We start from the raw sequence: 27,255 nt of genomic DNA on the forward strand, positions 1-27,255 counted from the left end.
AAAAATAACAGTAGAAGTATGAATATACATTTTCATACAATGTTTTGATTTTATTATTTGTTTACAGGTGCCGGCGTATAATATATTCATGTGTAAGTTCCACCGAGTTGAATCTTATATTTTAGACAATTATTCAAATAATTATTACTTATTCGAACAGTTGTTCGAATAATTATTCGTATAACGGATTTTGTTTGAATATTCGATTAACGAACATTTGAAAAATCCTGGACGTTAAACTCAAATCAAACCAAAAATTTGAAAAAATCGAATAATCAATTATTAGAATTTTACTAGCATTAATTTGAATCACTACTTTGGTAGAAGTTTGATACCCCAGCTGGGACTGAACCTAGAACAATGTGCGTTATCCACTTGACTACGAAGCGGTGGTTTCGCGTAGCGTAGCCGCTAGCGCTCTTACCTTTGATGCAAGCGGTTCTGGGTTCGATTTCAGGTGGGGACACTCGGTCGAAAAAAGTGTGAAAGCTTTTCCAGGCCAGCCATCCTGAGTGAGGTGTTCCTCATTCACACCACGCAAATGCCGGGATGGCACCTAACATAATGGTCCTAGGCCTCATTTCTTTCTTCCCCCAATTCCCCGGCTAGTGTGATCGCCGAGGGACGTCATCCTTTATCACTGGCGTCTCTGGCATGTAAAATTTGGGAGAGATATCGAAGAAAGTGATTAAAATGGTGCTACCTAGCCCAACCTATTTATTATCTTCGATTTCATTTGTTACCTTTCTGCTTACCTTCACGGATCCCCTAAGATATATCAAGAACTCTGATATAATCGTTCCACAGCCTGAATAATATATTCCAAATAAATATAATTATTATTATTTATTTATTTGTTATTCTGTCGTTAGTACATAAATTAAATTAGAATGAAATATTGAATATTTTGTACTTCAAAATATTTGGGGGGGGGACGCGACCCCCTCGTCTCCCCCGCCAGAGACGCCTATGTCCTTTATACGTGACTGACTAACATGGCCATAGATGCCGAAAGCCCAGAAATCTAATTTCTAATCCTAATCCTTGGCCACGAAGGTGCAGAAATGTACTAATATGTTCATATATTTTTACAGGTTATGAATGAAAGAGACATTCTGGGAACACAATTAGTAAGAAGAAATGATGAGCTCTCACTTCTTTATGAAAAGATAAAGATTCTTCAAAGCACTCTTAACAAAGGAGAAGCCCAGTACGATCAACGTCTGAATGATATACGAATCTTGAAAACAGAAATCAAGAGGCTAAGGTATTCAAAACCTTTATATATAGTTTATAAAATTCATATATGAATGTTGTTGGCTTACATGTAAAAGATAACGTAACGTAAGGAGGTATATATAAAGAATGTTTATGAGTTGACTTTTCCAGATGCTTCGGTTACAGAATTCTTGAATACTGCAGTTTATTTCCAAAAATAATAAAAGAGCATAGATAGCAACAAAATGTTAATGGACGAAGTTGTAGGAAATATTGTGCTGTAAGTAGATTGAAGCAGAAGTGGACGGAATTAGCGAATAAGAAAAAATAAAAGCCTACATACCAGAGAGAAAGATTGTTGTAATTAATTAAGATTGAAATATTAAAGCTCCAATGGTTTTTGCATAATAAAGAAAGAAAAAAATTAAATGAAATATTTAGTTTAACATCCCACGATTATGTACCGAGACTAAGGGAGACGATGAAGATGAGAAATGAATGAAATGGTGGAATGAAGAAAGTGGGAGGAAACAGGAAAACCCCGAGAAAACCCACGCACATGATGTGTGTCCACCAATGAAGAAAGACAAAAAATATGGGTTATAAATACAATCCACCCGTCAGTCTTTTATTAATATTATTTACGTCACCTATATTAATAAAAATGAATATAATCTTGTGCGTGATCGCATCACAACTGATCGGCTGAACAGTTTGACATGAATTTTTATACATGGGAAGTGCACCTAACACGAAGGGTCTTCTTTTTTATCATACCAGTTTCTTAAAATGTTTATATAGTAAAGGGATAGAGGGAGTTCAGAATTTATACAATATATATATATATATATATATATATATATATATATATATTTCACGCCGCAACAATGAATTCTTTAATATTATAAATATTACCCATTTTTAATTGTTATTCCATTGTTTCTAACATGAACTATACAATGCCAGTGAGAAAAAAAACAAACTTATGAATGAAAACCGTGTATGCTACGTCCAACGATAGACTTTGAACAACAGAGGAAGAGGAAATCACACGGAGGCGGTTAGAGAGAGAAATTAGTGAATATCTCTTTGGTTGAGCTGGATTCTCACCACCCCATTTCAATTGAAATGTGCATCCTATTAAAAAATGAGATTCACATACACCTTTTAGATATTTCCCATAAATCTATTTTCATTATGCGAAGAACTTACGTTTGGATAATTAAAACAAATTAGTACAACCCCGTTATAAGGAATGACATCTTGACTTTAATATGTATGTATATACTTATATATCAGTCTTTCCTGCAAAATTCGTATTGCTTGCTGTATACTTAGCGTAACTATGCCTTATTTCGCATGTCTAATCGAGTGAAGAGTGAATGTTCATCTACAACGTATGTGGTTAAATTTACTAATTTTGTGAATCTTTATACATCAAGGATAATGAAAGTATATGCTCAAAATGGTTACCATTAATATCCAACAACACAAATCTGATAATAATAATGTAAAAATTCAACTATCCGCCATACAATTGTCTGTATGTAGTATAAAATTGTGCGCCGTATTAGTGATGCGTTTGAGTGATTGATTATTATTTTTGTTCACTGTAATGTGTTTTATACACAATAACTTCATCATAGACTAGAAAGGATTTTGTTCTCTAGTAGTTCCTTATCATTAATATCATTTTCTTTCTCTCTAACAGTCAGGAGAAGAAATTACTAGCAAAGAGTGTTAGCAATATGGGCAATCTTAGACAAGAAATTTATCACCTACAAAAAGATTTGACGCAAGAGCGAGTTAAATGTCGAGCACTGGAAGAAGAACTGCAGAATCCACTCAATGTTCATCGTTGGAGAAGACTTGAGGTAAGCACTTTAAATAGCATTATAAATAAAGATGAACACATGAAAGCATCCGTCTTAACAGGAATCTAGAGCAGGAAAGATAATAATAAATAAAATAGAATTTTTACTTTCAGTGCTTTATCACTTAAGATGAGTTTCTCACAAAACCAATCTTCTTCCGTAAGCTGTTGCAACTGTGTCGAAAATTCAAAGCGTCTGACTTTGTCATCAGGCGTCGGGCTTGTAGCAATTGCAAGCAATAAGGCTTCTGCTTCAATTGTTTCCGTAAGGTCGTCCAAACAGTAGGTTGTGGATCTTCAGCTCTCTGCTTTCTCTGTTCGTCGACTTCCGTCCGCTTCGTGTAAAACTCGCTCGCACGCACTCAACTGTTTTTCACTGTAGGCCGACCAGTTAACTTCCCCTTACAGAGTCATCCTGGATCTGTAAACTGTGCATGCCATCGCCAAATGGACTTGGCAGTTGGGTGATCTTTGTTGAACTTCGTTCGGAAGTGTCGTTGCACTGTTTGGACAGACTGATGTGAATGAAACTCTAGCAGTATAATGAGTATATACACAGACTTGAGTTTTAGGGATTCCTGAGGTACTACATTTCTGACATATTTTTAAACTCTTCTTCTCCTAGAATACATTTTCATTACAGATGATAATTTCCTTCATGAATAATACAGTTCTGAATAATCATATCTTTAAGCCGACCATCTCCGATCGTGACCGATTTTCACCAGAATGGAATTCTACTTTCATCTTTTACTAGAACTACTCTTTTCTCGCGGTCAGAAGTCATGATTTTTGTCAGAAAATATTAGTTTTCTTATCTGCAAACGACTATTTTACTACAAACATGAGGTCAGTGATCTGTGAAAGTTAAAAATAATTGGTGTGCAGTAGGGTTTAAAGATTATGCAGATCTTCATGTACGCATGAAAGTTCTGATGCTGCATTTCTAAACGATATACCTCAAGACAATCAACAACCTTACTTTTGACACGAAAATTTCTTTGTAATGAAATGACATTCAACGTAAAGAAAGAAGGAAAAAAAAAGCAACTCTAAGAGCTCTCAAAAATTGATTAATACAATCCTACAAATAAAACCAACTGCGGTGACCATGTAATGATTTTTCTTCCCTTTACATGGTGTATATTCTTCCCTTTACAGCATATTCTAACTCCCTCTCAACTTCACTCCTCTAGTATAAAACTCTTCTAAACAATGAGCGACAGAAAACACGATAAATTATAATTCCATTGCAGTCCCTCTATTTCGAGTTTTAATCTGTAATTTGAAATTCCTTGGTAAATTATTGAACTCTTTAAGATCCCTGTAAAGGATTGGTTTTGGTTAAAAATTTTAAGCGGTTGCCCCAGAGAGGTCTCACTGTAGTTTTGGCTATATTGAATCAAGTCTACAATCAACTTAATTAAATAATGACCTATTTACTAAAGAAGACTTAAAGTTCCTCAGGAAAATCTAATGCATGGATTTCTTCAATCATATGTTACGAAAATAACATGACGGATTTTTGAGAAACAAAACTGCATCATATGGTGTATAAAATGAAATGAAAGTTTTTAAAACTCTATAGTGTTTTCACCAAAGACTAATCATTAGATTTACATAGTATATTTGACTTCCAGTCGAAAAGATTATTTAATGAAATAAGCAATCCTAAGATTGAAGAGAGGCTCAGTCTTCAGATTCTGTATTCTCTAAACTACAGTTAGTTTAAAATTATACATACCATAAGATTAAGACAAACACCTATGCTCTTACACACATTTTTCCCTGTATTTGTAGGGGACTGATCCAGATACATATGAATTAATACAGAAAATACAATTGCTGCAGAAGCGCCTGCTACAGCAATCAGCTACAGCTGTTGAAAGAGAAAACCAGTTACGAGAAGCAGAGAGATTGTATCTCGAATTACGACAAGTAATGGCAAGACAACCTGGGCCTGAAATGGCACTAAAATTACAGCATGCCCAAAAAGCCTTACAAGAACGAAGTCAACAAATGAAGGTAAGTGGTTAACTTGGTCTATTTCATATTAAAACAGTATATTACTATAATATTGTTTATAGTTTCATACTGCAGTTTTATTCAATAGGTTATTGGAAATTAAATTATTAACTGAACTTCCCTTTGTTTGCTCTTCACACTAAGGAAGATGCATAATATGAGAACTGATCCCTAACTGAAACTCGTTTGTTGATCATAACTACAATATGGTGTGATAAAAGGAATATGTGGTTGTAGTGGTATATCATGGTATATATCCTTGTTCATGTACAGTAGAAATACAAAGGCTGTTCCTTGTATATGCGATCAAATTATACTTACCAAATACTTACGAAAATCCATGGCGCCGGGTGTAGCAGCACTCGATTGCCTCCTCTGGTTCCGAACGATGGCCCAACAACGTAGTTTCCATTGCAGAACGCTCCGTTGGAGAACTACGAGGAGGATCTTGTTTCATTTGTCTCCCAGAGTTCAGATATCCCAAATTTGTATTCGTGTTTTTTTTTTATTTATTTATTTATTTAATTTTATTTGTGTAATCATAAATCAGGTAACCCCAGCAGATTAATGTGATACACCAGGCATTCGATTCCAAAACCATGTTAACATTAACATAAACAATTCCAAATGATAAATACTGTTCCTCTCCAATTGCTACTACAATTATATGCCACTCAACAGTCACAAGATCTCTTAAACCTAAGTGCACGGCTATCTAATATTTTACATGGTAATTTGTAAGTCCTATATGAGTCTCAAATATTAAACTAGAGACACAGAAATAGAAGTTAGCTTTTAAAGCGTTCTCGGAATTGATTTCCGATGAAAGCTCAGAATTTTAAGTGTAAACGCAGCATCGTAAAGCTATTGAGAAACTACTGAAGGAATTAAACTGTGGCTTGATCAGAACAAGTAAATTAAACTCAGGAATGCGTTTAACTATTTAATGGATGGAAACTCCATTTTCGTCAGCGTGTTTAACAAGTTCTACTAAGTTTGGTGGTGTTATTTACAGTTTCATTGATGAAGATGCAATAAACAAGTATATTTAAATGGATTAAAGTGAATTCAATATCAGGGCTCACACTGAAATTCTAGTATTGATTTCTCTAACTTTCCATGGCTAAATAAATATTTTTTTTTTTTTTCTGACTCTCGACACCGCGAACATAATAATTTCTGGTGAGCTTTAGAATTTCTTGTTTAATCAGCCTAGACCATTCTCATATCCAATCAACGCTCTTCTTTTTATTTTGTAAATAAAAAGAAAGTATAGGCTTTCATTTCTATTTTATAGGAAAGCATTTTATAAATACAGTAAGAGAGTATAGGCTTTACTTTCTTACTGTAAATGCTACTTATGAATATGACTTCCTGTATTTGAAATAGAGTAAAACATTAGTATACCAAACACTCACTATACATTAACGATGTCTTTAATATCTCGGCATTCTGAATACTTATAAACATAAACAAGAAAACATGTTTCATAATTGGCCTATCTCTCTAATAATCTACAAACAAAACATATTTTTCTTTCGTCAGTAGCATTTGAATTTTCTTGATTTAATTTGCAGAGTTCTTTCAAAGCTTGAAATTTTAACACCTTCTCACGCTGACCAAGTTTCTTCATTTCTAAGATAATTTTCTTTTTGAATCCATCTTGATTCTTTTCAGCTGTTCTTCATATTTTCTGTGGACAGCTAAAAAATAGAATAAAATAAAATAATCCGATTTGACCGTGAAAATTAGCAATATCCCTGACTTTTGTCATCTTTTGAAGTATTTCCCTGACTTTCACGGTCAGTGTGAATCGTGAATACTGTAATAAATCATCGCTTCAAGGGAACAAATGGCTATCGAACTATTAATAAAAGTGATACATGAGTTGTGTAACTGAAACATTAGTATAGTTGAAGTTATTATATTTGGTAGTCAGCGGCAAAAGCTCTTTCCGTTTGATGAAATTAATTTCGTAAATAACCTCACAATAAATAAATAACGCATTAAGTTGTATTAAAAGTAGGGGGAGAATTTCACGTCACAGTGAAATAAATCAAATAATAAAACGAACCCTCACCAGTATTGACTGTCCTAACATTTTAGAGCCACCAGGAATTTTTCGGAATGATAATAAGTGGCCAGATGGAATTACCTTGTCACCCTGGAAAAGGGGTGAGTGTCTAGAATGGGATGTAACATGTGTAGATACCTTTACCCCATCGTACTTAACGTCAACTAGTGAAGAAGCGGGAAGTGCAGCAGAGACAGCGTGTATGCGGAAACATTCTAAGTATTCAAAACTTAAAGAAGATCACATTTTCATTGCGTTTGCCACGGAAACAATGGGTGTTTTTAGCAAAGAAGCCAGAATGTTTCTGAAGTAGTTAGGATCAAATTTGATTAACAAATCAGGAGATCCCAGAAGCGCTTATTGTCTGACACAAAGGATAAGCCTAGCCATACAAAAAGGCAAGCAACGCAATTAGCATATTAAACTCCTTCCCATCTTCACCCAAGCTGGATGAATTTTTTTATCTAAAATAAATATAAGCAAAGGCCATTCGGAAAAAAAAAATATAAAATAGTAATTTTTTCAGAGCATATTTTGATAATACTGAACATTCAGTCTATTACACAAGTTAAATTACAATAATTAGTGATTTATATTTCGAAATGAAAATGAAAGATTTGTTAAGAATTTATAACTAATATTGTTATCAAATTTCGTATGTTAAATAAAAAATAATGCCTATTGTAAAAAAGAAAAAGAAAAAAACTTCACAATGGAAGAACAATTTGAGTACAGTTTTCAGTAAATTAAGAAGGATGTAATTTTCTGTACGTTCCAGCCATACCACCATTATTCCTAAAACAAATTTTACCAAACGGAAAGAACTTTTGTCGCTGACTGTACAACTGTAGTATAGCCTGCTACCAGTGTTTTATTTCCAGAATGTTAGAGGTAAGCTTAATCGTACCAGATAGATTTTTTTCATTATATAATGGAAATCATGAGAGGTGACTAGATCAGTAGTATGAGTTTGTGTAAAGAAATAATCCACTGATGAATGTATGGGTTCCCATTGAAAATTTTGGCATTATTAAATATTTAGACACATTCTTGAATTTAAATTACTATTGAAAAAGTACTTGGCTTTTAAAAGTAGCAAACTCCGGCCAAGCCAGAAATGGAACCGATTTTCTAACCAATCACTCAAGTAATAAGTATCTGGCTGGTTATAACTCTTTGAACAAGTAAATTGTTCAAAACGTGTCAATCTCTTAATAAAGTCATTAAGATTTCAAAATTAACATTTTTGAAAATAATTTCTTGTTTATTGTTTCAGAGTTTGGTGTCAGAACTTAATATGTACGAGTCTCAGATATCTGAATACAAATTTGATATGGGACGCCTTAAACAAGAACTTCAGGAGATAAAGCAAAAATATTTTATGCAGGTAATTTTCTTATATCAGTTAGATAAACATTTGGGTTGCTAAAGGCATAATATACTATTAATGATAAAACTAGGATTATTAGACACTATGAATACTCGTTCGCTGCCACTTGACGCCGCATGACGTCATTCATACCGATTGATGTGTACTATGGACGCCATTTGGCATCAAGAGGTAGTACTCATTGTGGACATTCCGCAGGTACAGAGCTCTTATACTCTGGTGGCACACAGTGTTGGCCAGGCCATTTTCCGTAGTGTACTTGTTTTCCGCTAGATGTAGCTAGTTTGTTGCACAAGGCTGCAAAAGTGTAGGTGGCACATTGGGTTGGGGTACTGAAATCAAGGTGGCAACGAAAGAGTTAATGTCGTTGGTTGGTTGATTTGGGATTTAGTGTCCCGTTTAGTAGCAAGGCTATGTAAGACAGACCTACGGATTAATATGGAATCCGAATCACACGACCTCCCGCCGGGAATTGAATTCGGGTCTCCCGCGCCGAAGGTAATTCAATGTCGTGATTACTACTAACCTATGTTGTCTCTTGATGATGGGAACAGCACCTTCCCAAAATATTGTAGACGAAAATATTTCAAACATTAAGGAACAGAAAAGGTAAGCGTAAGAAATTGTATATTTTGAACACACACTGATAATTTTTACATCTGCATAACCGTCAACATATAAAGGTAGGGCGACCATACGTCCCGTTTTAGAAGCGTGTCCCGGCCGTCCCGTCAGTAGATGGGAAAAAATAGTATTTGTCCCGTTTCATGCAAGTGAAAGAAGTAAATAACAAACCCAGTATCTTTACTCATTGTAAAAATATTAATAATAACAAAGGCAAGAATTGAACTGATTTTCCCTACATTAAACATGATCCACAATTCGCAGTACTGCTCGAAAGGCAGCAGACGTTTTAGCATTTACTTGTTTGTTGAACAAACTTCAACATGTCTTTCCGTTTTCATAAATATCGAATTACTTAAATCCGCCCTGTAACAAAGAGAGAGAGGAGGGGGAGCTCTGATATCAGGGCGCTGATAAGAATAAAGGTAGGCCTAAAAGTCCAGGATTGCTAATTCAGCACCAGTAGCAATCCTAGATACACTCTTTCACTTCTAGCCATTTTATAGCCAATTTTCATATTCATTCGTACTTCTCTAAAAATATAATCATAAGTAAATGCATGTAGATAGAGGAAATTTAAACGTGAAATTTTCTAACGTCAAATTTCTTACGGGCATGGTGAGAGATGCTTGCAGCTTGGCACATGGCGGGCGAAGGCAGGTTGGTTGTTGGCAACACTACAAAAGTCAGTACAAGGCTTTCTCATGATTTTTAAAAAGCCGGAACTTGTCCCGTTTTCAGCGGAAAATTTTATGGTCACCCTATATAAAAGTGACACTGAAATAATCTCTACGAATGAAGCTAGTTTCAAGTAAAATGAGTTCGGAAAATGTTACTCGAATTAACCAACTGAACTGCTTTGGATTATGATTCTTATTGATTTTCCAATATTGGAAAGCTTTTCTCAAACGAAAATTAAGCTGTGGCTGATTTCGGTTATTGTTTAAAAAGAAAGAAAAAAAAAATATGTACGACGATATTGGTGTATTATTTTAAATTCGTAAAGTCTTAAAATATCGTTTGAGGGCAACTCAAAAGCTAGCAGTTTGTGTTACAAGTTTCTGCTGCCAATAATGTTCCCCAGTACTAGCTTCCGAAGTCTTCAGGCGGTGAACGATCCATAACTATAAGGTAACCTTGTATTTTTTTTTTTTTTTTCATAGTCCTCAAAGATAATATAGGGTATGCCCTTTTGTGACAAGTGTTCATTCGTAGATAAGTGGCAAACGTGATTTATTTCTGTCGTGATTCCGAATTCAGTTCTCAGTGAGGACATTTATCTCGGATACAAACCCGAGTAGTGATTTGAATTCCACTTTAAGCAGCAGCAGTAGGTCTCATCTCATGTCGTCTCAGTGTTGAAAAGGGACATTAAAATTCAAATGAGAAACCAATAACCCTTTTATGACAGGTGTCTTAGCGGAGGAATCATGTAAATATATATTTAAGACAGAACAAATAAAATCAGTAAATTTTGAAAGATTTCTTTTATGTAGACAAAAGGTAAATGAGCTAAGACAAATCCTTACTCAGAAAGTCTAACTTAGATTCGTATGTCTGAAATCTCTGAGCATCCGTAAAAATATTCGCGAAGAGAATTTTCAGACAAATGGCTAATTTTATTGTTCCATTTGCGATGAGACATGGGTCCATCATATACCAGAGTATGAAAGGAGACCAAACATTGAATAGAAGTGTAAAAGACCGAAGATAAAATGTGTTGAAATGTTAGAACATACCCTTCTGTTATGTCGATACAACATTCATAGCAATAGCATATCCACAGCAATAGTATGATGCAAATACGATACGTTGAAATATAAACATTGTTTATTGGCCATAATTATGTTTACCTATAGAGAAAAGTATTTCCAGTTCTGACGTGAACTCCCTTCGTAAGATGACCAGGAATAATACACATCAATAATAATAAACTGTTAAAAATTTGACTTCACACTTTATTAAAGGAAGTTATTTTATTATCTATCTATTAAAATGCTACAACAGCAACTTGAAGCGCCTGAGCTCTAACCTATAACTCTAGCTTTCAAATCTTTCATTTACGGTTGTGTGAGATTTCACGTTTAACAGAGACAAACATTTTAAGTATTTGTACTTTAAATAGTCTAAATTTAAATTAGTTAACTATATCTTTTTCATGAAGTTTATGATATAAAATTATTGTTCAAGGCCTTTGTATTTTAATAAGCCTTCTCTAAAATCAATGCATGTGAATTGTGCTTCCATCTTCCGAGTTCTTTTAAACTATATGTTGAGGACGTTTATATGTCTGTGGTCAATCCTTTCGACAATGAGATCTCGGAAACTACAGACTCTAGAAAGTTGACGTTTTCACTGATCGATTGCAAATTTTGCATAGATTGTCCAGTTCTAATTGAATATTAAAAAAAAAGCCTTTATTTCTTTATTACATTGTTTTTGGGTACACTGGAAGCGTTGAAATAAAATAAAATAAACTAAAGCATCATATCCTATGCGTTATACATTCCAACACCACATTGTTGTATATTGGGGTTGTATATGTCTGAGGCGTTTGTTTCATGGCCAAATAATTATGAAAAAGGCAGGATAACCATTTCTCGAGTCTAAGATATATCTTTATTTTTTGAGTGTTTTGCCCAATGAACACCATATATAACTGCCATTATAATTAATTGTGTATGTAATATATTTGCTTATTGCATACTGCATGCAAGAAGAAACAAAACACTGGTCATGCATGAATTAGAAACTCCAACTGGAAGTAGGCTCAAATCTTGCAAACAGTGCGAGATATTGAGAAAAATATAATCGATAAAATCTCCCTTTTATGATATGCCTTGCCGATTTTTTTTCAAGACTTCTTTCACTTGTGTGTGTAAAGGGACATGTATAGATATGAGAAATGATAAGGATATTTATGCTCATATGCGGATGATGCGCTGTGTAGAGAGCGCAGGTTCAGCTAGTATATATTTAACAGTAAAATGTAATAAATGATTCAAGAAACTCAAAATATGCTCACTTTGTTTCACCATTTTTTATAAAAATCATATTCACCCTAGGAAGACCACGGGGGGTCAATTTTCCTCGCGAGTTCATTTTTATTTAGTTTATATGAAGTAATATTTTTTCAGGATTCTTCTTTTTCTTTATTCCTTTTGATGAAAGGTTTATTTTCGCTTTTTTTTCAACTGGAATATACTGCATTGTGTTTTTGTAAAAACGATTATTCACGCTGTGCGGGTTGATTTGATCCCCTTCCCTTGATTATAGGTGCTACCCATTTTTGTTGTCCCCAAAATTTCTTACATTTGTTATTTCATATCTAAAACTTGTATTACTTTTAAAAATGTTACATTTCTCATTTATATAGATACTTAACGCTTTCTTATTAAGTGCTAGTTTTCTGCACAGTATTATAAGAACTTTGGTATAACATATAAGCTCTTTTACACTGTGTTTAGCCCCCCCTTTTTTTTCAATAAAAAGCACAATTCCTTGAAAAGTTTCTTTTTTGAAATTTAGTTCAACACGTTAACTTAAATTGAACAAATATACTCTGAAAGCTACTTAAAGCCAGCGCGGGCAAATTTGACCCCCCCCCCCCTCTTCCTGGTCCTTCACGTAGCAGATGCGAGCACGGACTTTCTAGGGTTAAACGTTGAACTTTTGCTAATCTGTCAGTACCTGCCAAAGTGAATACATTTTGAGTTTATTGATAAGATTGCTCTTCAAGCAGTCTCTATTAATGTCGCTTAGTTAATTACAATGGATGAATATAGATTATATACGATTACAACAAACTCAGTAAAAAGCTTGGTTGGTTTGAAATTTAGCGCCTCTTTCAGCACCAAGCAGTGATGATTTTAGGGGGTGACCCAGAGGAATTCCAGCTCCTTCCAGAGCTGCGAGATTACCCCCGGAACACATTTCCAATCATGCTTAACAAGGGTTATCAGTTTTTTCCGGTACTACTTTAGCCTCTTATGTATCACTGGTACTGAGGCTATATGAGATGTGCACCTGGGTTCCGAACCACATGAACTCTCATCGGAAGTCGAACCCAGGTCTTCTGCGTCAAAAACGCATACGATATCCACATAGCCACAATGACCTCATTCAGTAAAATATAGCGTCTACCTGCAAGCGGGACGAGTTGGATTTCTTCGTGTTCAGTGATAATTTTTATTTTTATGAAAAGGTGGAGTATTCAACGATTCTACAATAACTTAACAATTAGTGTAATTTATTGAGTAGAAATCGCGTAAAACATAGAGTGAACCCACCTTATATACTTTTGATTTTTTTTTTTTTTTTTCATTGTGCTTAACATATCCTGACTTTTCAAACATTTTGAGTTTCATCCTCAAAGAAGAAATTGTTAAAATTGAGATGCATTACTAATTAAGAGCTACTTCCTCGACAACAAAATGCATCAATAATTTGGATATTAGTGAAAATTTAGAGCATATAAAGCAGATTCTTACATGAAATAAAACCTTTAGCTTTATGTCCTAAGTTATGTTCTTTAGGTTACAGAGACAGTTGATAAATGTAAATGAATAATTATAGAAGAGTAAGTGCAGTGAGTACGTAGAAGAACGCCCACGGACAATATTATCTACCACTAGCTCGCATGGCCTGGTGTCACACCAGAAATGAGAACTAATTCTGAACCAGAGATTTTCATAATTATTTAATATAATTTACTTTTATTTTACAGAAACGAAAAGCGCAAGATCTGCAAAATAAAAAGATAGAGGAGAAAAATCTCGCACCCAAACCGCCAAAACCACGCCAAGCGCTCGGAGGAGGTTTCAAATTATCTACGCAACCAAACAAACTGCACTCGGTTGAGTCCAAAGGATGAAATGTTAAATGCACAACTGGAATTTTGTACATATTAACTTATCATAGCTTAGAAATGTTTTTAAATTTTATATATATGAATTTAGCAATAACGAACATTGTAGGTGTTTTCATAAAAACAAAGAAACGAAAATAAAATTTAGTCTTTTTATACGGCTCTATGTGTGAGATACGAAATAGAAAGATGACTGTGACTCATAAGCTCACTATGTGAGCATGCGTGATGGATGAAAATAAAGAAATATATTTTGATTGAACTGATTCATTACAAAACACAAGGTTTGTCCGAGAAGTAGCAGGACTAATTCTTTCCCGCCAAAACATGAAGGAAGGCGTTGGTTGGGTGGTGGTCCAGTCGTCTCCAAGCCTTCACGGAGTGTAGTTCGAGTTCAAGGTGAACCCCTTTGTAGCCTTGTCATCTCGACAATGAATAGTTTGTTAGAGCAGCGTTCACGGTGAAGGTTTACGTCAAACTGGGTAACACTTCGAGTGAGACCCATGACATGATCAAAACTGCTTATGGGAGTGATGCCATGGTCGATCAAGTGTTTTTGAGTGGCACAAATTATTTCGGTACGGAAGAAAGCAAGTTAATGAGCAACGGTCAGGACGCCCTTCAACGGAAAAAAAAAAAGTGACCAATGCGAAATCTTTTGAACTCTGACCGCAGATTGAGTGTGCGGATGATACAAGAACAATTAAACTTGCCAAAAACTATTGTGAACGATAATTTCGGAGTGAGAAAAGTTTGTGCAAAATTGGTGCCGAATGTGTTAACCAAACATGGCATTACACAGCTTCCCCACCCACCCTACAGCCCAGATATCGCTCTTGTACACTTCTTTCTCTTCCCCGTCATAAAAGGACGGCATGGTCCAGGCAATTCAAGAGGGCCGGAAACTGAAGAGCATTCAAGTTTCTGCGTTCCAGGGAGGCTTCAGTGACTGGCAGAGTCTGTGGAAACGCTATGTTGCTGCAGAAGGGGCATAATTTTCAAAATACTATTACGTCGATGTGTCAAAATTGTGATTTTTTAAAGAAAAATTCAGTCCTACTACTTTCTGGACAAACTCCGTACCTTTTAAAGAATATTATTTTTAAGTTACACAAAAGTGCATTGACTTAAGTGATATTAAAAACGCTATGGGATAAGTACTTGTTTGACCAACTGTGAATTATTAATATCAGGAATTTTATGGCGATGAGTTCTATAACTGGAACAACATACTAATATTTACACGAACAAATTTCAAAGTTGGAAAAATTAGTTATATATTTTCAGGTTCTCTACAAATTAAGGTATTTCTTTCGAAGCTTACCAGTATAATCACTAAAGCCAAGCGCTCTAGATGTGTGAAGTTGCGCCGATTTTAGCAGTAACGTCATTTCAGTATTTGTTTTTGCTTAGGGGAGGAGGTAGGGGAGCAAATTTCATTATTTTTATTAGTACGTTATTGTAGTATTGAGAGTATATTATATATATATGTAACCCAGGAGTCCATTTGCATTCATTCTTGGAGCCCTAAGACGCCTTTGTTTTTGTAGGTTATATTTTGTCATTTTTAGGGCATAAATGCGTGCATATTTTCAAAGTTTTTAAGTCAGAAATTCGAGCTCTAATGATCACTTTCAAGTTATTTATTGCAAAGATTTAATCTGAAATTATATATACAGTAATTGAGAAATTAATAGCAACTCCATGTAATTTTATCAGTTTACAAGGTTTAAAAAAATGAAATATTTCAGTTTTACGTCCTACAGTTATGCCGGCTAGGCAGTGATGATGAGAAATGAATGCAATGGTGGAATGAAGGAAGTGGAAAGAAACGGGAGAACCGAGAAAACCCACGCACACGGCGTTTGTTCATCATATTGTCAACTTGTGCGAGCTGGGATCGAACCAGGGACCCCACGCAACAGAGGTGAATGCTCTACCACTGAGCCACCGCGGCCTGGTTTAATAAGAAGTTTCTACACAAATGAGGACAAATAAACAATGAAGTATACATAAATTTAAAGAAAAATGTTTATATAGAATGCAAATTAAGTTACATAAGTTACCTATAGCTGCAACAATGGGTGATACTTTACAAAATATGACGTAAGTGTAACACAATCAGTCTTTCCGAATGTTCATGGCCGACCCGGTTTAGGTTACTGAGGTCCGCGCTTGACTATTTAATCAACCAATCAGTTGTGCAGTAAAAATGTTCCGCCTATTCTCGTTGTGCAGGCTTGCACGATTACGTAGTTGGAGTGTTGAAGTTGTCAAAATGTAGTCAAACTTGTTTTTAGTTCTGAAGTTCAGATTTATACCCTAAATATTAATTTGTTTCATAAATGTTTGTACTGAGTGCATTTTAGAAGAAAAGTAGTCCAATTCATTTACATCGAAAGTAGAATGGGGAAAAGGTGTGACAACACCGACAAAGGTCAGTCAAATTCGAACATTAATTGGATGTGGCAAAATCAATGCTGAAATTGCGCGGATTATGAAAGTGCATAACAGCACAATAGGTAGGTATTTGCTAACATTCGGGAAGCGAGGTGCATAAAAAGTGGAAAAATTGGCAAATATGGTCGAAAAGAAAAATCTTCTTCTAGACAGAACAGGGCATTGCGGCGGTTGTCTTGCAGACAGATTTCAGTCATCACAAGATCTTGATACGAATTAGCGAGAAACATCTGGTGTGAATATGATCTTGAAGCTTTGCTGGCGTCTACTATTAATCCAATGTTCTCGGGATTCCTGCCAGAGTGAGTGTTGCTGTGCTGAGCTTTCGTTACCATACAGCGGCAACATCTTCATATAGCTCTGAAGATGTTTCCGCTGTATGGTAACGAAAGCTCAGCACAGCAACACTCACTCTGGCAGGAATCCCGAGAACATTGGATTAATCTGGTGTGAATGCTTATTCATGTACAATGAGAAACAAGTTGAAACCCATGGTGCATTCACACAGAGCTGTCAAGAAGCCATACCTCACACGAAAACAAGGTGTAATACGTGTGCAATACACAAGGATTGGGCTATGAACAATGGCGCAAAGTACTGTTCAGTGATGAACAAAAATCAACATTTATGGAAATGATTTACATAGAGTATATTGCATGTCTAGTGAAGCATTTAGTGCTGCGTGTACTGTTAAAATCTCGAAGTACCCTACAAATGTCACGATTTGGGAATGTTTGTCTTCCAGTCCGGTTGATAGAATCATGCACCAACATGTAAAATGATTCTTCTGACTAAAATGATACCTTCAGAAGGAGACTTATTCAACAGTAAACCCGTTATTTTTCAAAACGATTCACCGTATCAGGGTTATAAAAGATTATATTCTGTCCTTACGGCATGTTTGTTGCATCACTTCCTTGAGTCAGTAATTCGCTAGTCTTAAATTCTATTGAAAATTTATGGTGTGATTTGAAGGATATGGTTCGTGCAAGGACACAAGAAATCAGTTAACTGAAGCAACAAACGACGTCTGGTAACATTGCATTCAAGTAGAAACATTGTAAAACTTACTGAACTCCATGCTAAAACGGTGTAATGTAGTTACCAAACCGCGTGGATATCCAATTAAGTATTAGTTCAAGTCAAAGTCATATTTTTACAAAACTAAATTTAATTTCCATTACCAATGGCTGTCACATTTTAAAAGTATAACCCATTGTTGCAGGTATAGGTAGCTTCTTTAATTTAATTTGCATCATACATAAGATTTCTTTTAAATTGATGTATATTTCATTGTGTTTATGCTTATTTATATAGAAACTTCTTATTAAACCTTGTAAACACATAAAATTACATGAAGTTAATTTATTTGTTTATTTGTCATTAACACAACAGGCATAAGTCCAATTATAGTGTTGGTGTATTACAAAATAAATTTAAAATTGTTTTCTTAAACGTATCGTTCATATTTCATATGTCAATTTCTTGGTGTTCGACACATGTTTTGTTAAAAGAAGAGCATATTCTGCAGATTTATGACTTCAATAATATGTTAGTCCTTATGTTTTTGCAATAGAACAGTCCAGAGTTATCAGCACGAGTTTTAAGTGTTGGGACATGAAAACTTAGTGTCGATATTGCTATTAACAGGTTAAGTGCCATGTGAGACCACGTTGGTCTCACATCAAATATTGTGGCGATACAGGTAGCACTTAACCTGTTTAGACCTGACCTTGGGTCTAAAAAGGTCAATGTCAAAAAATACCATTTTGAGAAAAACGCATTTGAAGTTTCTTACAATTTTTTGTTTGTAGGTATTTCAAACATATTTGCAAATAGAAAATTCATACTTTCAACAATGAAAGATATGTTTATGCCCTATCGGATACTTGCATTTTCATGAATATATCTCAGCTTATCTCCGAGTTATCTCTTGACATTGGCCCTTTATTGAAGGTTTCAACTTTGAACTTGCTTACAAATTATGCTTTGAGCATAACACATTTCGCTATATTATGCAATAGCCATGAAAATTATGTAGCTAATCTTCTCCTTGAAGTGAAATACTAAGCATATAAGTGAAATTTTAACACGTGTTTCCTTATTGTATTACAAATCCCAAAACAAAGCTAGACACTTGTTAGCGATAAATAGCCTACATCAAAATGTGGTTGAACTCAGAAAATGGCTATAAGCAAAAAACACATGGCTAGAAAAGCTACTAGTGGCGTTTTTGAAAATTTGTGGCTAGCCAGGTTCTCAAAATGGCCAGATCTAGCTGGCTGAACTGGCAACCCTATGCAGTGTTAACAAAATATACACTTTTAACCATGATTGGTCACTATGAACCAGATCGTTGTCAGATTTACAATCACAGACACAAAAGCACAACATTATTACCTTATTTTCCTTTAGGTGTCACACACAAGACGCCGCCTTTCAAGTCAAACAAATAAGTACAAAGTTTAAACATTGGCTTCAACAGAGTTTCCAAAACACTAGATCAAAAAAAAAAAAAAAAAATCTTACTTTGGTCGCGTCAAAATATTAACAATATTGGATCAAAAAAGGTCAATGTTCACTTTGGCCCATACACATTATTATTAGTAGATTGAAGAAAGACCAAGGTACACTTTGGCCTTTTTTAAACAGAAATACTTCATCTTCAGCAAGGGCCTATAACATTATTTGCAAAATTATTCTAAAACTACTCCATGTTGACATTTGCCCTTCTTTCACAAGAAAATACACATTTAGAGACATTTAAATTGCTGAAAAATCTCATTTTCGCCAAAAAGTGACATTGGCCGTTTCAGACCTAAGCCACAGATATATATATATATTTTCCAGTGGAGATTAATATGTCAGACAAATACGAGGGGCATACTAAAAGTCGTGAGCAAAATTTTTCACAACCGTAATCTTTATTTGTAAGTGAAACCAAATATATCATCTCAATCTACAGACCTTTCTTTCACTTTTCCACAGTCTCCGTTTTTTTTTTTTTTTTTTCACACATTTTTCCCATCGTTCTGCAAGTTTGAAAATGCTCTTGCGATAGAATTCCGCTTCAGCTTCCCATAGAGAATGACGCACTGGTTGCTGAATATCCTCTAGTGTCTCGTAGCGATGGCCTCGCATCTGTTCCTTCACAAAATCGGAAAGATGGTAGTCAGAGAGTGCCATGTCGGGGCTGTAGTGAGGATGTGGAAGTGTTTCCGACCCAAACCTCCTGATCTGCTCCATAGTGGTACGTGCATATGTGAACGCGCATTATCCTGTTGAAAAATAATGATCTTTCCAGAACGTTTATCACGCAAGGCACGACGGAGCTTCAAAAGTGTCTGGATGTAGCGGGCTAAATTTATGGTTTGTCCAGGCTCAAGAAAGTTAACCAGAATGCAACCCTGTGCACCCCAAAAGGCACTCCCCATAACTTTCACTACCAATTGCACTGTCCTCGCTTTCTTCTTCGATGACGAATTCAAGTGGTGCCATTCCATACTCTGTCGTTTTGTTTCAGGTTCATAATGATGGAACCAGCTTTCATCTCCAATCACAATACTTGTCAGAAAGTCATCACCTTCATGTCGAAATCTCTGAAGAAGGGTTTGGGCAATGGTTAGTCTCTGACGTTTGTGGTCCTCGGTTAATAAACGTGGAACTCACAGGCACAAACCTTATAACCTAAGCAGTAAATCATTTCTTGCACCGCACTATGTCCAACACCAAGTTTTGCAGCGATTTCATTCACAGTGATACGCCTATTTCCCCTAATCAGCTCATCAACCCTTACCTTGTTGCGTTCCAGGAGGCAGTTCGAGGGCGCTCGCTGCGAGGCTCATCTTCGATACTCGTCTTTCTATCCTTAAAATATTTTACCCACCTCCTAACATTGCTGGCACCCACATACACATCTCCATAGACACGCTGCAGTCTGAGGCGAATTTCAGAAGCAGATTGGTCCTTTTTAACAAGGAACTCAATCACAGCACGCTGTCGAAACGAAACATCGCTACCCTCCATTTTGAAAATCCTGCCTGTAATCACGTGCTAGCAACGAAGAGCGTCAACGTCTGGAAAGAAAGAATGAAAGGTCTGTAGACTGAGATGATATACTTGGTTTCACTTATAACTAAAGATTACGGTTGTAAAAACAATGTTGCTCACGACTTTCAGTATGCCCCTCGTACAATAGCTGTAGAAACCAAAAAATTACATGTCGTTTTCCATCATCTCCCAGAGTTTTAGTTTTCAAGTGTAGGAATACCTTGCACAACGAAGTTAATACAGTGGTGTGCAAAACTGCATTGTTGACGTTTATTTACAATGGGTTAAATTGTTCATCACAAAAAAGTAGGATAATAAACAATAATTAAATTTCAGTTAGTTTTAAAAATTTGAATTCGCAACTCTATTGCCAATTCGTAAATATGTGTAGTAATAAAAAAACTCGTTAAAGCAAAGGCCGCGTTAAGCAAGGTATTCCTGTTATACCTTTCTGTACTTTCCAATATATCCTGTCTATTTCTGAACTCCGTTGCAATATTTTGGTCAAATAACAAGTATCAGAGAAAGTTTCTTTCTTAAAAAGGTAGACAGGAAAAAGGGAGAGGGATAGTTTAGAAACTGAAAAATTACACATCTTGACGCAAAATCTCTAAGAACGGAAGTAAAACACTTCGATATTATTCTAAAATTTCTTCTGGATAGATGAAATCCCAGTGGGAAAAAAACTTTGACTTGGAGGGGTTTGGTTTATGTTGCTGCACTACGACCAGCAATCACTTATCGAGTAAATTGAAGAATGCACTATCCAATGATCGTTTGTCTCTTTGACATGGAATTGCCGGGAATTAGTTTCCTTTCGTACCGAAAGATAGCACAAAGTATTTTCTCATTCGAAGAGACCCGATGAAATTCTTTGGATGGAGTCGAAGAGGAGTATAGCCACTGTTTGGACCGACTTTTTGTTTTTGGTTTGTAGAAGGGAATAATGCTTCACCACCTATTTCATAACAGACTCAAAAACAATTGCCTATTGGCTGTACAAATCCAGATCATAACGATCAATCGGTACTTGTATTGAATTTGGATAATTTCCAACAGGTCTGTCATCATTCTTTCGAAGGAGCCATGAGAAAATTCTGTAAAGGTATGATATACTCAACAGTTCGCCTCCTGTTCTCCACGCAGGACCGCCTATTGGTCCCCTTTCCCTCCCGAAGCCAAATCCGTTAACAATTCAAAAGCCGCTAAATTAATATATTGGCATTGTACTATACTTCGTTCTTGCCACCAAAGAGTATTTAGAATAGAAGGAAATCCATATTTTTTAAAATCTAATTTAATCTCCAGAATAGTTATAAGTATTTTGTCAATGTTGGAAATTTCAAAACTCGAAAAGATCACACCTGAATAAAGACTTTAAAAATAGTTTTTTTTTTTTTTGGGGGGGGGGGGTTATTTCGTTATATTTCAGCGTTAGTCCGCCCTTCTTTATAAGCAGCCCTGCTCCATCACCAGCGCTTTAACAAAAGTAATGTTTTCTCCAGTGGTGGTAAAAATTGACCGTCCATATCTTGATAAAGCTATAGTTGTTATCCACTTGCAGTAAATTAACGAATTCACTTCCAAACAGTATTGTGAAAATAGGCAGTGTCCATCATAGGGATTTTTTTTTTTTTTTTAAATCTCCTCAAGCTTCACACTTACCACACTTATACCTTAAAAATTCTCATATAATTATATTTATTTATTTCCACTCGTTTTTGAACTAGAGCAAAATGGCACATCGTAGTGTGCAATCTCATGTTTTCCGGCTCTCTTAAATTGAGGGGAAAAAAAAGTATAGGAGTGTTTAGAAATAATGTTTGCATAACAGTACAAACTACATATTAAAACCAAAAAAAAAAAAAAAAAAAATAGTATTTAAATAATAATTTAATTTTATGATGTTTACACATAACAAGAATGAACTATGTACACGAAGGCTACGCTATACATTGTACAGCAAAAGATCAAAAAAAAAAAAAAAAAAAAAAAAAGTATATACAAGTTTAAAATAGTATACCAACGTTTAAACAAAATGAAGCTATGTTCATTTTCCTCCTTTAACTTACACCACTAACAAGCCGTTCTTCTTTACAAATAGAAACCTTAAACTCAGACATCCAACATTCGTAATTTTTTGATTCAACCCAAAATACGACTACGCCTTGGTAGTTAACATCAAAGCAATATCCGTATGTATATGATCTGATGTTACCTCTGCATCGCTCGTACTTGCTCTTTTACCTCCTCCAATAAATACGCACTCTTTTGAATGGCTTCTTGTTGAAAACCAAGGTGGGTTACTAACAGATTCATCTTCTTCAAATTCTACAAGTGAAAGAAAAGCAAATCATATATAAACATCAATAAATTCTAAATCTTTCGCAATAAACATACAAATGAAAAATTAAAACATTTCGAGTGTACAGAAAGTTTCTTTATTAGGTTCTTTATTTAGTTGTAGAATGTGGCCGAACTCTTTTCGGCAAGGAAATACTGAATGATAAAACTTATAGTACATAAAATCTTGCACTAGCAAACGACAGACTTCCCACTTTATGAAGTATAGAAATCAACTCGCCCAATATCATGACCTTGTTAATCGGTCTCCTGCACCTAAAAGGTGTTGACAAATTATTTTATTGTTCGGGCAGAAAGTGCTACAAGTACTGATACTGAACTCTTGTGTCAAATCAATCTGTAAAATGTTACGTTTGGGTTTCAAACGTTAGTTTAATATGGTGGTATTATTATAAATTATGTACCCTTATTTATTAATATTGCCATGTTCTGTAGTAGTGGGATGGTATAGCATTGAATATACGAAACTTTTTATAGTTTAATTCGCCCCCTTTTATTATAAACGCTATAATGCATTAGAATTTCTAAGTTCAACAAAATTACTAAAAAGTGCGTCCGGATACGCGACTGTATGTCAAATTCCTTTCCTCCTCTATTTCTATGGTTCAGGTTAGATTTTGTAAGAACGCTCCACAGCCAAATGCATCCAGACATACTGGGTCGTCGTAAGGAACACTCCGCGGTCTAGTGCAGCCGAATAGAGTAGGAGAGGTAGTATGCTGTCAATCTAGAAATAAACTGACACTAAGGTGTTCGCTGATTCGACCTTTTAAGACGAATCTTCGTGTTATAACGCGCCCGTAAAGAATCCGGTCAGCAGGAAAAAAAAAAAAAAAAACCTTCATCAATCAGGCGCTTTGGGTGCGGGACATCTAAATCTTCCTTTATACAAGATCTCAGCTCAATCCTCCCCAACAACCCTTACCTTTTATTGGTTCAATCAGTGTTTCTTTCTCCTTCAACTTTCAGTAGAAAATAGCGTACAAAAATTCGGCTGCAAAAATATAACACAAACATACATACACACAAATTCTGGAAATAATAACACCAAATCCTTGATTTTATTGTTTTTATTATATTCCAAAAGTAGATAACAAATATATTATTAGAATAAAAAAAAAATAAGCAAAATGAGTATTTGAATGCGATCTGAATCAACAATAACTTCAACGATTAATAAATATATATATTATATGACGTATTTGAACGTTACGTTAATCAACAGCAATTTAAGGAGAAATTTAAGTCTTTTATTTAATTCTTTGAATAAATACGAATTCTTAACAGTTCTTAAAGCTATCTAGTGAGAATTTGAAACAAGCAAATGTCAATCGATACTGATTCACAAAATAAGGGGGGGGGGGGGGAAACCTCCACCTAACCTTATGTATTATATAATTGTACTTTAATTTCTTTCTTTTATTGAAAAATTTGAAAAGCAAATCAAGACTGTATAGACAAGAGACAATATATATGAGCGGTCACGCCACACACTAATAACAAATGGTACTGGGATTGATCCAGTCAATTTATTAATACTAATTTTTCAATTATTCTCTTTCTAATACAAACGTAGTATTTCCAGACAACAATGTAATGTTTCTCCTTCTTCCAATGCTGAAAACGTTATTACTAAGGATCGAGCTGAGATTTATAGTAAAAAATAAACGGTAATTGAATACGATAACGGATCAGATAACTTCGCATTTATCGAACAACGGAAGAATCCTGCTTAAAGAACGAATACTACGAGACAACCAACAAGAACTAATGAAAACATATCCCTAACAGTTAACGAGGGTCACAAGGAAGTAAAATTGAAATAGTTCTTACCTTCTCAATAATGGTCTTATACCTTTCGTTACCAACTCTGTCTAGCTGTCCTCCTCTGAATGGAAATCGACCTTCGTTCTGGCTTACTAAATCAACTCCAAATACCACAAATAAGTAAGGAAAGACGTAAGACTATCCTCTCAAAAGAAATCAAATAACGTATTTAAGTAAACGGAATAAAGTGGAGTATTCGAATTTATATCGAATCTTGCTGCAATCAACAATCTGGTAATATAAGTAGTTATCCAAAAATCATTCACTTTAAATTCTTTCTTTTCAATACCAGAATTGAATTGCACTAGGAATTAAAACAATCCCTTGATTTTCACGACCCCACTTTCTTGTTCCACTTATTTTTTTTTTTTTTTTACAAGAGTGTTTCGGTTCACTCTTTCTTTTTTTACTTCCAGATATAACTGTTATTAATAATTATTAAACTTTGTCTCCTTTGAACCAAACATGCAAAATTCTCACGAAGTTACTAATACCGATTGCACAAACTCGTGTTCGTATTACGATTTCACGTTTCCTCTCGTTCACACTAGCCTCCATTAGACATCTTCACACCTTTAAATTCCGAGCGCAACTCACCGGCCGGGAGTCCGCTACGCTCGGAGGAAAGAAGAAATCAGTGTTGCCTGGAAATACTATAACAATATTTCACCTTTTATTTTTCTCTTCTTTTTAATCGCCAGGATCTTTACTTTTTCAAATATTTTTAAAATATGTTACAACAATTTTTCTCTCTTTCCTTCGATGTTTTACAATATAAGTTAAATTATTTTTAATTCTTCTGATTTGTAATAAAAGTCGTCCTGAGGAGGACAGCTAGACCTTCATCGTTTTTCTGAGCGAGGACCCCTCCAATCGCACGTCCTCCCCCGTCAACATGAACTATGAACCTTTTATTTAAATCTGGTGTTTTAAGAACTATATTGTTAATCAACAGATCTTTCAACTTATCCAGAATCTTTTGTTCCTCACTTGTCCAAGTAAATTTTCTATTAATAGACTTAAGTTCACTTAAGGGAACCATAATTTCCTGCAATTGAGGAACAAATTTAGAGTAATATGAAAAAAGTCCTAAAATCTTCATTAAACCCCTTCTATTCCTGGGTGGAGGTATATTTCTTATCGCAGAAACTCTAGATGGATCTATTTCCATAGTGCTACCGTCTATAATATAGCCAAGGTACTTAATTTTCCTATAAAAGAACAAACTCTTCTCTGGAGAAATTGTTATATTATATTTTCGAAAACGATCAAGCACCTTAATCATCAATTTCTTATGTTCTTCTATAGTTTTTGTACTTAAAAGGACATCATCAAAATATATGCGTACACCCTCACTAACCAAATCTCCGAGAATCTTTTCCATTGCCCGGGCGAGTATATTACCTCCAGTCTTAATTCCGACCGGAATTCGAGTAAATTGATAACTACCCTTAGGTGTTACTATGGTAGTTATTTCTCTCGAGTCTTCATGGAGGTAGATTTGTAGATATGCTTTCTTAAGATCCAGTCTGGAAAACACTGTATTACCCGCCAAGGCAGTCAAACATTCCTCGAGATTAGGCGAAGGATATACGTCATTAACAATCAATGAATTCGCTTTACAGAAATTCCCGACTAGACGATGCGTACCGTCTTTGTTTTTCACGAGGAAACACGCACTGGCATAATTAGAATGATCGACTTCGACTAAAATCCTTGATCAATCAATTCCTTAATTTGAGAATCAAAAATCTGTTCCTTTTGTCGAGGTATCGGATATGGTGTTTCTTTAAAAGGTTTTTGTTCTTTCAAGTATAATCGACCAACGAAGTCTTTAATACATCCTACTCTTTTATTTATAACATCATTATAAGATGTTTTAACCTCAGATACAAAATCCTCAATATCCGAACCCGAATATTTCCAAGTCTTAAGTTTATCTTCCTCTTGAGTAGGTTTATTCACCTGTGTGTTAATACAATCACTTTTAGTAGGTTTATTCACCTGTGTGTTTGGTTCAGGTTGGTTCCTCCCCTTGTGAGTTAACTCCGGGTCTAAATACTTTTTATTTCGATGTAATAATTTGTAAAAGTTATTAGCCTGTTCTAAATCAATGTCCGAAGCTTGCGAATCACTCTCAAAATTATCCACCGGAGAAACGACCCTCTGTGTTAACGGATTCTCTTTTGATACCATCTGGTTACAGGTGACATCATCACTCTTCTTTTCAACCTTCCTTTTCTTCTTTTTATTCTTTTTCCTCTTCTTTTTCTGTTCAACACAAGAAACTATATCTTCTTCCCGAATATTAATATCCTCAACAGGTGACAACACCTGTTGGAGTGCCTGGTCCCTTCCACGTTGATTGACGTTCACAACACCACTTGGTTCAACTAGATCTTCCATCCGGCCTGGGACTACTGAAGCAAAACCATAATGCGATGTGTTAGTTGAAATGTTACAAACGTCTGCTTCAATCCCAT

General features: G+C 35.1%; 2 protein-coding genes across 2 annotated transcripts in view; one reads left to right on the forward strand and one right to left on the reverse strand.

The window, feature by feature from the left end:
• The window catches only part of LOC145666858 (cilia- and flagella-associated protein 58-like), a 68,372-nt gene extending 54,173 nt beyond the window's left edge, over window positions 1–14,199 (forward strand). Inside the window, exons 12-16 of the mRNA XM_081734438.1 lie at window positions 1,095–1,267; window positions 2,930–3,092; window positions 4,892–5,116; window positions 8,467–8,577; window positions 13,931–14,199. Coding sequence (XP_081590564.1) covers window positions 1,095–1,267; window positions 2,930–3,092; window positions 4,892–5,116; window positions 8,467–8,577; window positions 13,931–14,077 — 819 coding nt within the window. The 3' untranslated portion in view covers window positions 14,078–14,199. The remainder of the gene's footprint in view (window positions 1–1,094; window positions 1,268–2,929; window positions 3,093–4,891; window positions 5,117–8,466; window positions 8,578–13,930) is intronic.
• Window positions 14,200–22,456: 8,257 nt separating this feature from the next.
• Window positions 22,457–27,255, reverse strand: part of BORCS7 (BLOC-1 related complex subunit 7) — a 21,861-nt gene continuing 17,062 nt past the window's right edge. The window contains exon 3 of the mRNA XM_081734440.1: window positions 22,457–22,912. Within this exon, the coding sequence (XP_081590566.1) occupies window positions 22,796–22,912 (117 nt within the window). The 3' untranslated portion in view covers window positions 22,457–22,795. The remainder of the gene's footprint in view (window positions 22,913–27,255) is intronic.

This window comes from Thermobia domestica, chromosome 12 (genome assembly GCF_964235325.1).
Source record: "Thermobia domestica chromosome 12, izTheDome1.hap1.1, whole genome shotgun sequence".
NCBI lineage: Eukaryota > Metazoa > Arthropoda > Insecta > Zygentoma > Lepismatidae > Thermobia > Thermobia domestica.